Raw genomic sequence first — 17,549 nt, 5'->3', positions numbered from 1 at the left:
CAGTCAGACTCTAACCTCTACAAAATGGCCAAGAGCAAGGAGCTGTCTAAGGATGTCAGGGACAAGATCATACACCTGCACAAGGCTGGAATGGGCTACAAAACCATCAGTAAGACGCTGGGCGAGAAGGAGACAACTGTTGGTGCCATAGTAAGAAAATGGAAGAAGTACAAAATGACTGTCAATCGACAAAGATCTGGGGCTCCATGCAAAATCTCACCTCGTGGGGTATCCTTGATCATGAGGAAGGTTAGAAATCAGCCTACAACTACAAGGGGGGAACTTGTCAATGATCTCAAGGCAGCTGGGACCACTGTCACCACGAAAACCATTGGTAACACATTACGACATAACGGATTGCAATCCTGCAGTGCCCGCAAGGTCCCCCTGCTCCGGAAGGCACATGTGACGGCCCGTCTGAAGTTTGCCAGTGAACACCTGGATGATGCCGAGAGTGATTGGGAGAAGGTGCTGTGGTCAGATGAGACAAAAATTGAGCTCTTTGGCATGAACTCAACTCGCCGTGTTTGGAGGAAGAAAAATGCTGCCTATGACCCAAAGAACACCGTCCCCACTGTCAAGCATGGAGGTGGAAATGTTATGTTTTGGGGGTGTTTCTCTGCTAAGGGCACAGGACTACTTCACCGCATCAATGGGAGAATGGATGGGGCCATGTACCGTACAATTCTGAGTGACAACCTCCTTCCCTCCGCCAGGGCCTTAAAAATGGGTCGTGGCTGGGTCTTCCAGCACGACAATGACCCAAAACATACAGCCAAGGCAACAAAGGAGTGGCTCAGGAAGAAGCACATTAGGGTCATGGAGTGGCCTAGCCAGTCACCAGACCTTAATCCCATTGAAAACTTATGGAGGGAGCTGAAGCTGCGAGTTGCCAAGCGACAGCCCAGAACTCTTAATGATTTAGAGATGATCTGCAAAGAGGAGTGGACCAAAATTCCTCCTGACATGTGTGCAAACCTCATCATCAACTACAGAAGACGTCTGACCGCTGTGCTTGCCAACAAGGGTTTTGCCACCAAGTATTAGGTCTTGTTTGCCAGAGGGATTAAATACTTATTTCCCTCTGCAGAATGCAAATAAATTCATATACTTTCCACAATGTGATTTTCCGGATTTAATTTGTGATGTGCTATCTCTCACTGTTACCAATAACCTACCCTTCAATTATGGGCTGCTCATGTCTTTGTCAGTGGGCAAACTTACAAAATCAGCAAGGGATCAAATACTTATTTCCCCCACTGTATATATCCGTCTAGCACTTACAATTATCGCCCGCTTTGCGCCACACGGTAGAAAATAGAAATGATTTTCTGCCACGTGTTCTGGACTCGTCTCAAAATTAGAATTACCGCCTGCTGGGGCACATGGTCGCCGAGCACTAGTTCTAATTTGACATGCGTTGTACGTGCGCAGACGCCTATGCGTCTTTGTAAAAGGGCCCCTGAGTTTTTCTTTTAATGGCCATGAGCTAATTTTCTCATTAGCACATGAGCCTTTACTGCTACCTATTTTGTAACGCGCTAACCGCACGCCAATTGGTTAGTGTATAGCAATGTAGCTACGCTAACCAATTAGTGCAGAACAGGCCCTACTCTCCACCCCCTGACCTGCCCCAACGCTAAAAAATAAGATCCATTTTTTAGCATGTGGGAAGTGTGCACCGATGCCATAATTATCACAGGACACCTGAGTACACCTCACAATAAGGACCCCAGTAAGTAGGGTATACACAAAATTAGCACATATGAGTTATCTTGTTGGGCAGACTGGATGGACCGTGCAGGTCTTTTTCTGCCATCATCTACTATGTTACTATGTTACTAAGCTGACAAACCAACAATAAACATTTACAGAAAGCATAGACACATGTTGAAAATTCAGACTAGTCGTAGATATGAATTTCTGGCTTGACACCTTACCACTAGTTTGACAAAATTAGAAATATAATGAAATGACAAAACAACAGTAAACATTTTGGCTCTTTAATGAGCAAAGATCAAGTCTCTTAGCAGTGGAATAATACTCATTATTCAGATCATCTTTATTTCACTCAGCAGCCAGTAACCTGCCCAAAAAGTACAAAGTAATTTCTATCAAGTAATATACAATTTTCTTGTGTGTAATAAGCTTTCATTCTTGAAAAAGAGTAACTGAAAAGAAAGGTTTCTGTTACCACGTTAGTTTGTCAGAGAAAGTTCTTTGCATTATCTTACAAACTATCAAAATTTCCTAGTAGTCTGAAAAAATGTAAAAAAAAAAATATATATCACATAACTTTAGTCTAATAGAAATATAGTACAGATAAGAGAGAAAAGTACGTATTTATTGGGGATGTGCTCTTATGTCCACCTCAATTATTTTTGTTTAAATATAAATGTACATCTGATTACATATACAAACATTTTGAAAGGATTGTGGAATGTGATAGTGTACTGATAAAATGCTGGGAAATAAAGAGTTTCATGTGAATTTATAACATTTATTTCAAATCACACATCTATGATTCATCTTCAACAGGGGTAGCATGTTAGGGGGAGGGAATTAACAACACGGGCTACCTTTAAGATGGGTTATTTTACTGTTAAGCACGGGTTATTAGCAGAAACACAGTTCCACTGCAGAAGCAGAACGGACATGCAAACAGCAGCACTGATCCAAGGAAGGACAAACACAGCAAGGGTTTATCCAAACGTCAACTTTAATGGAAACAGGACCCAACCTTGCCTAGTTTTGGAAAACCCTTCGTCAAGGGTCATGCAGGTTTCCACAATACAGCCACAGATTCAAAGCATGTACTGCAAAAACCTGCATAGAAAAAGCTCTGGTCCAATTCCAAAAGTGTATTCTAAAATAGCACAAGTTGAGGTAAAATAATCCATCTTTACTGCAGCCCACATCGATAACTAGTCCCCCTCCCGCTCGCCGGGGTGTAGCTATCAGTGGACTCCTTTTATCAAGGTGTGCTAATGGATTTAGCACAGGCTAAATGCTAAAAAATCCATTATATTCCTATTGGCATCTTATCATTTAGCGCATGCTAAATTTGTTTGCACATCTTAATAAAAAAAACCCAATATGGGCTGCCATTAAGTGGGATTATGTTACCACCAACTCATGCTATTTTAATACAGGTACCATTTTATGCAATGAGACCGAGGGGTCCTTTTACTAAGCTACGCCAAAAAATGGCCTGTGCTCAGTGGCGTAGGAAGGGGAGCGGTGGGGCGGTCCGCTCCGGGTGCACACCGCTGGGGGGGGGGGGGTGTCAGCTCCGCTGGTTCCCTGCTCTCTCTGCCCCAGAACAGGTTACTTCCTGTTCCGGGGCAGAGAGAGCAGGGAACCAGCTGAGCCGACGCAGCTCCCAGCAACATGCACTCGGGGCGGAGCGACTCTCCCGCTCCCTTTGGTAAGAATGCGCTCCGGAGTGTGGGGGGGTACATGCGTGCACCGAGGGGGGGGGGGTGCGCAGCGGTGAACCGCCCCGGGTGTCAGCCGCCCTCGCTACGGCACTGCCTGTGCTGTTGTAGATGCACGTATTGAACACGTGCAGGTCCATTTTTCAGCGCACCTGCTGAAAACGGACATGTGGCAACGTGAAAATTGGCGCGCATCCATTTTGGGCCTGAGACCTTACTGCCACGCACTCACGTAGCAGTAGGGCCCCACGCGTTAACTGGGCAGTAACTGTCGGCGCGTGTACAATGCCGATTACCGCCCGGTTACCACCGTGCGCCAGAAAATAAAATATATATTTTCCGGCAGGTGTACTGGGCGTGCGTAAAAAATGAAATTACTGCCCAGGCCATGCGGTAGTCAGGTAGTAGTTCCAAATTGGTGCTCATTGGGCGTGCATAGGCGCCTACGTGGCTTAGTAAAAGGGCCCCAGTTACTAATAACTAGAGTTAACAATAAAATAACCCATCTTAACAGTAGCCCATATTGATAACTTCTCCCTCAGTCTGTACTAGCCAAGACACAGAAGCTGGAGACAAACATAACAAGAGTAGGTTGGTGGCACCTTATAGACCAGCAGATATATCCAGGAATGTGCTTACCAGGACAATCTGTTGGTCTATAAGCTTCCACCAACCAGGTGTGTCATATATCATTCAGGTTGTTAATTTTCTAGCTGTACTCCTCTTTCTTGTATATCCTTGTAGCTACACAACTGCATATCATATTGTTGAATTCCAGTGGATTGATCTTGGCGATAAAGCTAAGTGTGAAAAGGAAAACTTGATACCAATGGTTATTAGTAAATATTTTTGACATGCAATACTAGTTAAAAAAAAAACTACAGGAGCTGTAATCCAAGTGGCAATATCGGGGAACCTTTATGTTATAGATATTGTTGCAAGTACATCATTGGACACACGTTATCTTACCAGTATTAACTGAATGCATTTGAACAAAATCACAGCAAATGAACTTTTCCAATACAATTTCCAATAATCTCATAGCGCTATAAATTATGGCAAATAAACACTACTTTAAAAAAACTTTTTATGTTACGTTATCTTCTGGGATGTGCATTAGTGAATGTTCGCCATTCCGTTTTGCTTCAAATATCTTTAACAACAACCTCCTTGGAAGCTAATGCAAATTACTCTATTTTATAACAATTTTAAGGCCCTGTTTACTAAGGTGCATTAGTGTTTTTAGCGCGCCTACACTTAGCACGCACGCTAACCATGTAGGCGCCTATAGGGATATTGTAGGCACATACATGGTTAATGCGTGTACGTGGTTAACGTGCATTAAAAATGTTAACGCGCCTATAATGCTGCTTAGTAAACAGGTCCCTTAGCGCCTTAAAAATCTTCTTTAGACTGTGCCAATTAAGAAAGGAAACTTCCATTAAAAAAAAAACATCAGTGGGATGAGAAGAATCAATTACGGCTTAAATCAGCAACACAGCCACCGAGCATACCAATTTATCATGTACATCGTGCTAAAAATATCCAGCTTTCTTGACGTCCCTTCCCCCCCAACTTATACCATCAGCACTTATGTGATAATATTGTATCTTCCAGGCATTAAATGTGTTGTAGTGGCAGCTTTTGGCATTGGGCCCCCTGTTCTAAGGCCTTAACAGCATCAATATTTTGTGTACTTATATCTAAATATGTAAATAGAATCAATACAATTAAATAGTTCCAAATAAAAACTGGTGAAAATGAACTGACATTCCAACAATGTGTCCCTTGTGCATATTCATAGGTTTCTTAGTTCTTTCCTGTTCCCGTTGCACATGCCTAACGCCATCATGTAACATAAATTTCCAAAAATTAATAGGTGAATATGAATGAAAAATTATCATTTAGAACAATTGCTTCAAGCAATTGGGATACCCTATTTTTTTTAGTTATTTTGTATATATATATATATATATATATACAATTCATTTTTAAAATGCCAAAAATCCTTGATATGTATATGCACATTATATTTCTCCATGTTTAAATAATAAGAGTCTTCTCGTAAGTTGAAAACCAAATAATCCACACAGTAAGGGTCATTTACTGTATTCCATCAAAAAAATAAAGTCTGTGTTTCATCTTGTCTGGCTATACTCTGGTTGTTGAATGTGAATGGGGATGTGGGTGCAGATGGGGATGGGGCAGAGTATTATTCTGTCCTCCAGTAAACGTATTGAATGAGTGCATGGGTTGAATCCCTGATATAGTGTTAGGGATCATTGTAATGGTGTTGGGCGTCATTAAGGGGATATCATCGGGAGATCTTCTCATGGCTAGTGTGTAGTCCGGAGGACAGGCGGTCCTGAGAACCACCTCGTGTGGATGGATAGATTCGCATTCATGATCAAGGTCAGTGTGCTTCATCTGGAGAGACATGATCTCCTCTTCTTGTGCGTGGGCCAAGTCGTTGGTAGTGTTACGCTGCGGGCTGCATCGTCTATGAACATCGTGTCTCCTCTTGTCCTTTTTGTAGTACAACGCTGCAAAAGCTAGAATGTTCAGAAATAGCAGCGATGCTCCAACTGCGATAGTAACGCTGAGTTCGGTGGAATAATCCCTTTGATCCAATGAAAATGGGCTTGGTTGCTGTTTGGAATCATCTTGTTTAGCTGTAGGAAAAGCTGAAGTAACAGGTATCGAATTTTTCCTTGTTGGTCTGAAAGTAATATCCGTTGATGGCACTTTAGTTGTAGTAGAGGTATACTGAGAAATGTCGTTCAGATTGTGCAGGTGAGGTACTAGTTCTAACCACAGATTTACTTTATTGGCTCTGTAGTGTTCTTTTACTCGCGGTTTTAATCCAATGTGAAGATACAACTGGTCCTTCTGGGAATACCTTATCCATGCCACTTCTTCAAAACGATTGGGTTTCGTGTGGATAAATTTTGTGTCTTGTGGGACTGGTTGATTTGGGTCACTATAAAAAAAAATGACACGTTTTTACTGTTATCAAGAATTTACTTACAATTTTGTTCTATGCAACTTTCTAAAAAAATGTCAAGTACTATCAATATAAAAATGCTAAAATAAAGAAAAAACTGCTGTACTGCTATTGTTAAAACTTAGATCTGATTGATATCATCCATAGAGCTATTTCACTCACGGTCATAGAACGAAGCATAAGGAAATAAAATGTTCTGAATGTACTAAGCATTTGTCCCATAGATATGTGCAGGGTACTTTATAATAGAGCACTTGGTTTAAGAGGAAAGGTAGGTGCTATTTTATAAAGACACCAAGGGCATCTTTTACTAAGCAGCGTCATTCTGGTGCTACACAAATTTGTAGCGCCAGATACTACCCAGCGATAATCGGGTAGCGCCTTGCACTGCCCGGTTACCGCCGGGTTAGCGTGGGAGCACTTACAGCCACCTCAATGGGTAACAGTAAGGGCTCCCCCCCCCCCTCCGAAATGGCCGCACAGCAAGTGCTTTACTTGCCGCCTGGCCATTTCCTGAAGGAAAGCGAGACCGGCCCTTTTACCAGCTGTGGTAAAAGGGGGCCTCAGGGTCCCTTTCACTAAGGCATGGTAGGCCTAATGTGGGCCTACCGTGCACTAAAACGGTACTACTGCAGGATGCCTCAGCGCTGAGGAATCCTGCAGTAGCTTCTCGCTCAGCACACACTGGACAATATTTTTGATTTTCCAGCATGGGAGCCATGCCCCTGGGCAGAGAGTAGGCATGCCTGCACTAATCGGGCAGCACGGGCACATTACCACATGCTACCCGATTAATGCGGGAGACCTTACCGCCTCCTAAATAGGTGGCAGTTAGGGCTCCCATGGTAACGACCACAAAAAAATATGGCAAAGCAGCCATTTTACCTCCACGCTACAAGTGGGCGCAGCATGCGTAAAACCCACATGCTGACACCAACGCTGGCCACTTTTTAGCGCAGCTAGGTAAAAGGACCCCCTAGGCAGCTGTTATTGTGAAATACTACCGTAAGTGGCAGAAATCACATCTATCTTGTAGTGCGGACATTGTACACCTGCTTCCGAGCAGGTGTACAATGGATCCACAGAAGCTTAGCTGAAATTGGGTGGCGGGGGGAAGAGGGGTTGGTGGTTGAGAGGCTAGGATAGGGGAGGGCAGACTTATACGGGGACTGTGCCAGAGCCGGTGATGGGAGGCGGGACTGGTGGTTGGGAGGCGGGAAATACTGCTGGACAGACTTATACGGTCTGTGCCCTGAAAAAGACAGGTACAAATCAAGGTAAGGTATACATATATGAGTTTATCGTGGGCAGACTAGATGGACCGTGCAGGTCTTTTTCTGCCGTCATCTACTATGTTACTATGTTACTATGTAAATGTTTACACCCAGATTAGTCAAATATGTACATAGATTAGTATATATTATTATCTAAAAAAAATACACAAGGGGGTGGCAAACTGTCAAAATATCCTCAAAGAGCATGAAACATGCAATTTACTAACAAAATGGCTAACACAGACTGTTGGGGGGGGGGGGAGGAGGGAGCTACAAACATCTCAACATTTAAATAAACAAGGCCTCAAAGCTCAAAGAACATTTGACCAAATTTGTCTGTTTTCCCAGATAATATCATTGCCCTTAATAAATCATCAAAATTCTGGAAACAAAAAAGACGGCGACCAAAAAAGTCCCAAAATGTAGAAAAAAAAGTTGCTCACTAAAAAAAAAAACAAAGAAACTTTGCCAAAACCTACACTGTTTTAGTCATCAAAAACAAAAATCCCACGTGAAATCCCTATAAGTACCAATAAATACCACTGGTAATTCACAAATTATATCAAAATACAGTTCCACAGATACTTAGCTTGACTGAAGAGGCGTCCTGTCGAAAATACTGGTACTCTGGTGCATAAGAGAGCTCTCTTCCAATGCTGTAATGCATGAACGTATTCCTGCTGTCCAAAACCTTGACAAGGACCACTTGCTTCGTGAACCCGCTGCTTCAGGAGGTGGCTATCTGGAATATGTTTATCCATTACAGTACTGGAAGAGAGTTCTCTTATCCACTGGAGGAGGAGTAGTTTAGACGATCCAGTATGGAGACAGGATGCCTCTTCAGGAAAGCTAAGTATCTGTGGAACTGTAATTTGATGTAATTCGTGAATTATCAGTGGTATATATTGGGACTAATGGGGATTTGATGTGGAAATGTTTGTTTTTTGACGACTAAAACATACTGTGTGGGTTTTGGCTGTTTTTTTTCTCTGGTTTTTCTTTTTCTTTTTGGTGTGCAACTTTTTTATCGTTTTTTGGCTGTTTTTTTTTTGGTTGCTCTCTTTTTTTCTGGAGTTTGATGATTTATTGAGGCCATTGATAATATCTGGTAATTCCTTTTCGAAAACAGGCTCGTCCCTCAACTAAATTGTGCACAAAAATTGGGCATGCATGCAAATTTAGTGTACACTCAAATTTGGGCACACAATATCTTTATTTTATGCATGTAAATATGTACCCATCTAGTCCCCATCCATATGTATACCCATCTTCAAACTCAATGCCATCACATCTAGATGTCTTTTCAAGAAAAGGGTATAGCCAGAATACTGGCATTTATGTGGTTTTGTGCACACATACAACCCTATATACTTGGTATAGAATTATCCTGTAACTGTTTAACGCACTTTACTAAAAGGGCTCCATATCACCTATACATATTCATAAAATGGCACCAACGTAGGCACCTATTCCTGCTTATTTTCGAAGGAGATGGCCAGCCATCTTGTGACACAATTCGGGAGATGGCCGGCCATCTCCTGAACCCGGCCAAATCGGTATAATGGAAAGCCGATTTTGGCCGGCTCCAACTGCTTTCCATCGCAGAGCCGGCCAAAGTTAAAGGGGGCGTTTCCGCAGGGTATGGAAGGCGGGATGGGGGCCTGGTTACGAGAAGGCCAGCTTCGGCCGATAATGGAAAAAAGAAGGCCGGCTCTAACAAGCACTTCGCTGGCTTCACTTGGTCCATTTATTTTTAGGACCAAGCCTAAAAAAAGTGCCCCAATTGACCAGATGACCACCGGAGGGAATCGGGGGTCACCTCCCCTTACTCTACAAGTGGCCACCAATCCCCTCACCCAAAAAAAAAAAAATTAAAAACATTTTTTTGCCAGCCTCTATGCCAGCCTCAAATGTCTTACCCAGCTCCCTGACAGCAGTATGCAGGTCCTTGGAGCAGTTTTTTGTGGGTGCAGTGCACTTCAGGCAGGTGGACCCAGGCCCATCCCCCCCTACCTGTTACACTTGTGGTGGTAAATGGGAGCCCTCCAAATCCCCCCCAAAAACCCACTGTACCCACATGTAGGTGCCCCCTTCACCCCTTAGGGCTATGGTAGTGGTGTAGAGTTGTGGAGAGTGGGTTTTGGGGGGGGGGATTTGGGGGGCTCAGCACCCAAGGTAAGGGAGCTATGCACCTGGGAGCAATTTGTGAATTCCACTGCAGTGCCCCCTAGGGTGCCTGGTTGGTGTCCTGGCATGTCAGGGGGACCAGTGCACTACAAATGCTGGCTCCTCCCATGGCCAAATGCCTTGGATTTGGCCGGGTTTGAGATTGCCAGCATTAGTTTCCATTATCGCCGGAAACCAATGCCGGCCCAAATGCTGAGATTTGGCCGGCTCCGAACATATTATCGAAGTGAAAGATAGCTGGCTATCTTATTTTGATAATACGGTTGGGACGCCGCTTTATGGGGCCGGCCATATAGATGGCCGGCGCCATTCGATTATGCCCCTCCATGTACCCTAGTAAAATAAATCCCCCCCCCCCCATTTAATTATCCTCCATGATTGGTTTATTCACATAAATTCTGAAGTATAATACTCACCCAGTTTTTGCAAAGTTAGTCCAATAAGTCATCACCACTGCACTAAGCATGACATCATTTTTAGAAAAATTGCATGGAAACAATTCAGTAGGACCAATCATGGGAATTCCAAAAACATAAGGTACTTCATCTCCATGGGCAGCATCAGCCCAAGCAGGTACCTGATCCGTTTGGCAATGATGATAAAAGGCATAGAAATAAGTAGGTGAACCAAAGTTTGAGTGCAGGTCTGCCGTTGCAACAGCTGGTGCAACCCATTGATGGTCAGTAAATAAAGCTAATAATGTCTTTCTTCTGGTCTCAGGGTTATGTCGGTCTGCCCAATCTGTATACATAAATTTAATAGTTTCTCTCATAATATCTTTTCCTTCTGTATATCCATATAAATTATCCACAAAATTAGAAACTGCAAAGTCAAAATCACTGGCAGATATACCATCTTCGTGATCAACTATACTTTCCACAAACTTTAGCCCTTCTCCTTGGTTAACTCCCAACATAATATCGTAGTTAAGAAACTCTCCTTGCTCCATCAAGATCTGAGGGTCATCAGGTATGACATCGCCGTCAATAACTGGGCCAAAGGCTATGTGATATCGTGCTGGTTGGATGTCCTGGTCGATCAGTTCTCTGTAAGGCTTCTTCTGTAGGCATTCCACTAATTCGACAGTATCCGACATGTTACAACCAACTTTTGTCGCCAACATCCTGGCATATTTTGCAGGCTGGAAACTGACTGCCCAGCTGGAAAGAGCTGTCCCACTTTGAGCTATTGCTCTTTGAAAGAGTCCTGTGGGAAAACAACATAACATATGCTGAAAGTCTTCTACATGTTTTTCTGTGTGCATTTATAAGATAATAAGAGGAATTAGATTGATAAAATGCAACTGTTAAACATAATGAAGAAAGCATAGTCTACAAAATTTCTAACATTTAGGGGCTCATTTTCAAAACAGAAAAATGTCCAAAATGTGGCACAAAGCAGTAGATGGATGATCTACCTAGGTGGATGAACAGCGAAATCCCACGAGACAAACAAGCTAAAAGAAGAAGTGGGAAGTGGACCAATGACTCCAGAGACTGAGACAGCTGAATCAAAACTGGGAAACTTTATTACAGATTCGAATCAGGTCTGTGTTTCGGCCACAGGCCTGCCTCAGGAGTCTCTGCAGTATACGTACTGCTGTAGTATGCATTTGGGTATGGAACTGCTGAAAAAAGTGGTCTAGACCTTTAAGTTTTAAATACACCGCAGCAAGTAACGTAGCTATTGGGTTCCGTACACAGAGCTACGTTACTCGCTGTGGTGTATTTAAAACTTAAAGGTCTTTATCAAAACCACTTTTTTTCAGTGGCTCCATACCTGAACGCGTACTACAGCAGTACGTATACTGGAGAGACTCCTGAGGCAGGCCTGTGGCTGAAACACAGATCTGTGTCGAGTCTATAATAAAGTTTCTCAGTTTTGACTCAGTTGTCTCAGTCTCTGGAGTCATTGGTCCATTTTCCACTTCTTCTTTTAGCTGTTTCGTTTGACAAAACATCCAAATCGCTATTTTCAAAACCTATTTTTAAGATGGTTTGCTATGCAATTCATATGCATGCATCCAAATCAGAAGGGGGCGTGTTGTGGGGGGGCAGGATTTGGGCGTTCCCAAAACTTCAACATTTTTCTGCCATTATGGAACAAAACAAAAATGTCTGAGGCTAAACGTTATATGGTTTCCTCTAGACCTGCTTCAATCACAAATAAGTCACAAAGGGGTCCTTTTATTAAGGTGTGCTAAAAATGACCTGCGGTAGTGTAGGCGCGGGTTTTGGGGCGCGCGCAGAATCATGTTTCAGCGTACCTATAAAAAAGGCCTTTTAAAATTTTTTTGCTAAAAATGGACATGCAGCAAAATGAAAATTGTCGCGCGTCCATTTCCGCCAGCCATTCATCCAGCGGTAAAGACTCACACGGTAACCAGGCGGTAATGACCTACGCATGTCAAATGCCACTTGGCGCGCATAGCTGATGTGCGTCAGATAATAAAAAATATTTTTCAGGCACGCATAGCGGACGTGCGCGAGAAATGAAATTATTGCACGGGTCATGCGGTAGCTGGGCGGTAACTCCGAATTGGCACGCATTGGGCGTCTGTAGGCACTTACATGGCTTAGTAAATGGTGCGTTGGTGTTTTTAGCACTCCTACACTTAGCGTGCGTGCTAACCATGTAGGCGCCTATGGGGATATTGTAGGCACGTACATGGTTAACGTGCATTAAAAACATTAACGCCCTATAACGCTGCTTAGTAAATAGGGCCCAAAAAGGTGCCCTAAATGACCAGAATGACCAATGGAAGGATTAAGGCATGCCCCCCCTTACTCCCCAATGGTCACAACTCCCTCCCACCCCTACCCCCAAAGATGTGAAAGAAACAGTACATACCAGCCTCTATGACAGCTTCAAATGTTATGGCTAGGCCTATTAGAGCAGCAAGAAGGTTCCTGGAATAGCCTAGTTTGCGGAGCAGTACACTGTAAAAAAGGAGGCCCAGGCCCATCTCCCACTCTAACTGTTACACTTGCGGTGAAAAGTGTGAGCCCTCCAGAACCAACCAAAAACCTACTGTACCCACATATAGGTGACACCTGCAGACATAAGGGCTATTGTAGTGGTGTACAGTGGAGTACAATAGGTTTTTGGTGGGTTTTGGAGGGTTCACCATACATTATAAGAGAATAATGGCGAGAGGTATACCTAAGACCTTTTATGTGAAGTTCACTGCAGTGCCCCATTGCTCTGCGGGATAGCCTTTATGGCTAGTCTACTAAGAACGCTGGCCCCCTATAACACCCAATGGTTTGTTTTTGTGAGTTTTTCCCATGAACTTTCTTTTTCCAAAAGTGGTCCAAAAAGATAGACACACTCCGGCCTATATTCAAAACCATTTAACCGTCCAGGAACGGCACCTGGCCGGTTAAATGGTCTTTAACTGGCTATCTGCTGATATTCAGCGGGAGATTGCCAGCTGTCTCCCACTGAATATTCCCAGTTAGTGTTTAGTGTATAGCCAGTTATACCACGTGGAAATAACCAGCTATTCACCGATTCTCAACGCATCACTGGCTAAGCTTGGAGGCCAAATCTGGCCGCATTAATAGCAGGTCTATCTTTGGCCGCTGTGAACGTAGCTGGCCAGTGCTGAATATCTGGCCAGAAATATACCAGATATTCAACGCCAGTCACCGGAAATGGCCCGGCATTGAATATGTGGCATCACTGCCGACTGCAGGAGATAGCCGGGCTGACTCCCGTGGTCCGAATATCAGCCTCACTGAGCACAAAAACATCTAGCAAATGGCCATTTAAAAAAAAAAAAAAAACAGTTGGACATTTTTCTGGTTTGAAAATGGCTATGTTCACTACCGGATTTTTGAACATTTTTTCTCAAAACATCCAAAATCAGATTTAGACGTCATATCCGAAATGCCCCTCTTAATAATTCACAAATCAGTACTGCATATTTTAAATGCGATTAGGAAAAATAACGTTACGCAGACAGCTATGGAGATGTTTTCAAGAAAGAATAAGTGCAAGGTAGAAAAACTGAGGATAAGAACATAAGACAGGACATGGTGAGTCAAATCAAGGGCCATCAAGCTCAGCACCTTGTGTCTGACAGTGGCCATTTTGGGTCACAAGTACTTGGCAGATCCCAAAAAACAGATCAGATTTCTCAAAGTATCGTTTAAAAGGATAAGTAATGGTTTTGCCAAGTTTGCCTGAGTAATGGCATTTTTTATTCTCTTTGCCTCCAGGAACCTGTCCAAACTTCTTTTGGACCCCACTAAGCTATTCACATTGACCTCAACCTCTAGCATTAGATTTCACAGCTTTCGTAAGTACAAGAATTGCCTTAGAAGCAGGATATTGGGTTAGATGTACCTAACAGTGGCTGAGCCAGATCGCAAGTACCTGGCAGAATCCCAAAAAGTAGCAGGAGGCTACCTACTCCCAGGGATACGCTGTGGCTTTCCCCGGGTTTACCCTAATAACGGTTTATGGACATTACCTCCAGGAATTTGTCCGAACTTGTTTTTAAACCTATCTATGCTAACTCCATTTACATTGTCCTCTAGCAATGCGATCCAGCGTTGTATGAAAAAAAGAATACTTTCTATTATTTAATTTCAATCTGCTGGTTGATCTTTTCATAATATTTCATTTCCTCTTGTTTTAGAGTTGTTTGAAAAGTCAAATAGCTGTTCCTTCTTTAACCATTCTACCCTACTCATGATTTTATGCACTTTTCTCATTTTTCTAAGTCATCCTTTCTTCTAAACTGAAGAACACTTATCTGTTTTGCCCCCTTTTTTTTCCAAAAAGAGATGTCTCATCCCCTTTTATCATTATTGTCACTCTTTTCTGAAATTTTTCTAGATCTATTATATCATTTTTGAGATGGAACAACCGGATCTGCATACATAAATACAAGGTAGAAGTTATACCATGAACCTGTACAGATATTCTCAATTTTGTTCTCCGTTTCTTTTTAAAATATTCTATTTAATTTTGGCAGCTAAGGAGGGAATTCATTACGGTGCAGTAAAAGATTGCTTTTTACCACACCTTGATGTACTTCTGTATTTAGCAACCTGTGGTATCCCAGTCCCGCAGGTTACCGATTCCCAGGTTAAGAGAATAATGCTGCTTGTAAGTCACCTCACAAGCAGGGTTATTCCCGTGATCTGGGAGCACCAGACCACAAAGCCATGGCCCAATGCACCAGGGCCAGCATAGCAGGCCCATCCCTCCCCCTCCCCACTTCCCCCTCCCCCTTCCCCCCACCTTACCCACTTTAAAGGTAGCCTCACCCCCTCCAAGGGCTACCTTGACATCATTGGTGGTACAGAGGGGTCTTTGAGCAGAAGTGAAGCTCAGTCACTACTGCCCAATCCAGTGCTAGCTATGAAATGGTACCCCTAGAAGTAATCTTGCATGACTAGGATTCAGATTTCCATATAAGGAACTAAGACCCCCTTGGGGTAGTCACATGAGACTACCGGTAGGAGTGGCATTTTGCAGCTGGTGCTGGATTGGGCAGAGGCAAATGGGTATCTCTCCAGCCTAAAGACTCCCCCCCACCGAACCACCAATAATGTCAAAGTAGCCCTTTAAATGGGGGAAGAGGGATTGGGGGGTTTGAACTGTGGGGGTGGATGGGGCTTGAGCTGGGATGGGGCTTAAGCTGGGGGAGGGACTTTGCTCTGCAGGCCTGGGAGCATTGGGCCACAATTTTGCATCCCCTTGCTCCAGGGCATTGAAATAACACCAGCTTTTACTGTGATTTTTGAGCCGCAGCATATCACCACAAGTCACATTAGGGTATTTGCATAGTATTGAGATGTAAAACATTTGAATGTTTTGCATCTCATTACTGCTTAACCTGCGGCAAATTAAATATCGCCTTGGTAATTTTTGGTCAGGTGCTGTTAGGGCCACTTAAGTCACATTAAGGGGAAACTAACAGGCCCCTTTTACCAAGCTGCTGCAAAAGGGGGCCTGTGCTGGCATCAGCGCATGTTTTTTCATGAGCGCCGTGGCCCCCTCTTACCGCAGCAGGTAAAAGAGAAGTCTCTCTTTCCTGCAGAAAATGGCCGTGTGGCAAATAAAGCACTTGCTGAGCGGCCACTGGCAGTAAGGGCTCCCGTGCTAACTCAGTGGTAACCCGGCAGCATGTGGCACTGCTCGATTACCACCGGGTGCACTCCGACCTGTGGTGTAAGGGGTGATATTCACTCTGGAGATGAAATGGGGCTTGCCTTGAGAACGCTGACGCGAAACATGTGCCGGTGTATAGCTCCACGCGAACCAAGCTTGGATTTCAAGTCCCCTGATACCATTATCTAAGATAAGTACAGACATACTACAATTTCAAGCATTTTTGAAGTGTTGTTTGAAAGTTTTGTGTGAGCTTAAGTATTATCCATTGCTGTGTGAAAGAGTATATATTAAAACTGGAGGCATTTTGGGCTGCTCATGCACGAATGTAGCCATTAGTATATGAGCAACTCCAATAATCTTCACCGTAAGACACATTCTTCGCAATGTAAATCAATCAAATATACATTCATAAGGAGGAAAGACCACAGTGGCACCTCCTACCCAAATAAGGGATAAGGCTGGCCTCATAAATAGGGGAGGAGTGGCCTAGTGGTTAGAGCACTGGTCTTGCAGTCCAGAGGTGGCCACTTCAAATCCCACTGCTGCTACTTGTGATCCAAAATCCAAATAAATAAAGGGGGTGTGGGAGGCACAGTAAGCATGGACACCCTTCTCACAGAAACATGCACTCACAAATACTCCACCATCATCAGTCAAAAACCTCCAATTAATTTATATAACATTTAAATTCACATAAATACAATGTAGGAAGTAAATGACAGTGTAACATATAAATAACTGTGCAGCCAGTATATAATTTATTTTATTTATTTATTTATTTATTACATTTGTATCCCACATTTTCCCACCTATTTGCAGGCTCAATGTGGCTCACATAGTACCGTAAAGGCATTCACCAAGTCCGATAGAGGAACAAATACAATTAGATGTTAGGGTGGAATAGGGTAGGTAAGATTCAGTTCTCATCTACTCTTGTTCCACTTATCTTTACAATCTCAGCCGGTCCCGACAAGCGCTTGTTTCGCAAAACACATATCCAGTGGAGGTTTCAGTTTATTGGCTCTACAGAATTTTCCATTTCACCTGGAAAAGCTTCTTCAGGAGTCTATTAACAAAACGCCAACCCAACCATATATTGCTACCAGCTCACAATGGAGACAAGCATTCGTAATGCCAGGAACCAGAAACTGAGGACTGTACTCTGATGCAGCCAAAGGCGAAACATGGCTCATATTGGCGACAGGTCCATCAGACAATTAAGTTAAGTGGTATTGAGCTTATATATAAAATTTACGAGAAAGAAACATTTTTTTTAAAATGAGTTTGGTATTACAATGGAGTTATAAATGGTAATCAACAAACAGTGACTGATGAAAAAGCAGGCAAATCGTGGATTGAATGGTCCATGTGAAAAAAAAGTTGAAACTGAGGTCTAGAAGGCTGTTAATATTGTATGGTGTTGTGATTATCCCCCGTGTTTACACAGCCGCACTAGCGGCTGCCATGTGCCATTACCGACACAGCCCACTCAAAGTGAATGTGTCGGCAGTACCGCAC

General features: G+C 43.2%; 1 protein-coding gene across 5 annotated transcripts in view; it reads right to left on the bottom strand.

The window, feature by feature from the left end:
• Window positions 1-5,588: 5,588 nt before the first annotated feature.
• Window positions 5,589-17,549, bottom strand: part of NLGN1 (neuroligin 1) — a 667,435-nt gene continuing 655,474 nt past the window's right edge. For all 5 annotated transcript variants that reach the window (XM_030216949.1, XM_030216952.1, XM_030216951.1 and 2 more), the window contains 2 exons: window positions 10,319-11,108; window positions 5,589-6,417 (listed from right to left, as the gene is read on the bottom strand). In XM_030216949.1, the coding sequence (XP_030072809.1) occupies window positions 5,589-6,417; window positions 10,319-11,108 (1,619 nt within the window). The remainder of the gene's footprint in view (window positions 6,418-10,318; window positions 11,109-17,549) is intronic.

The sequence above is a fragment of the Microcaecilia unicolor genome, chromosome 10 (genome assembly GCF_901765095.1).
Source record: "Microcaecilia unicolor chromosome 10, aMicUni1.1, whole genome shotgun sequence".
NCBI classification, from domain to species: domain Eukaryota; kingdom Metazoa; phylum Chordata; class Amphibia; order Gymnophiona; family Siphonopidae; genus Microcaecilia; species Microcaecilia unicolor.
Note: the sequence above shows the minus strand (reverse complement) of the source record. Positions and strands in the feature narration are given on the sequence as shown.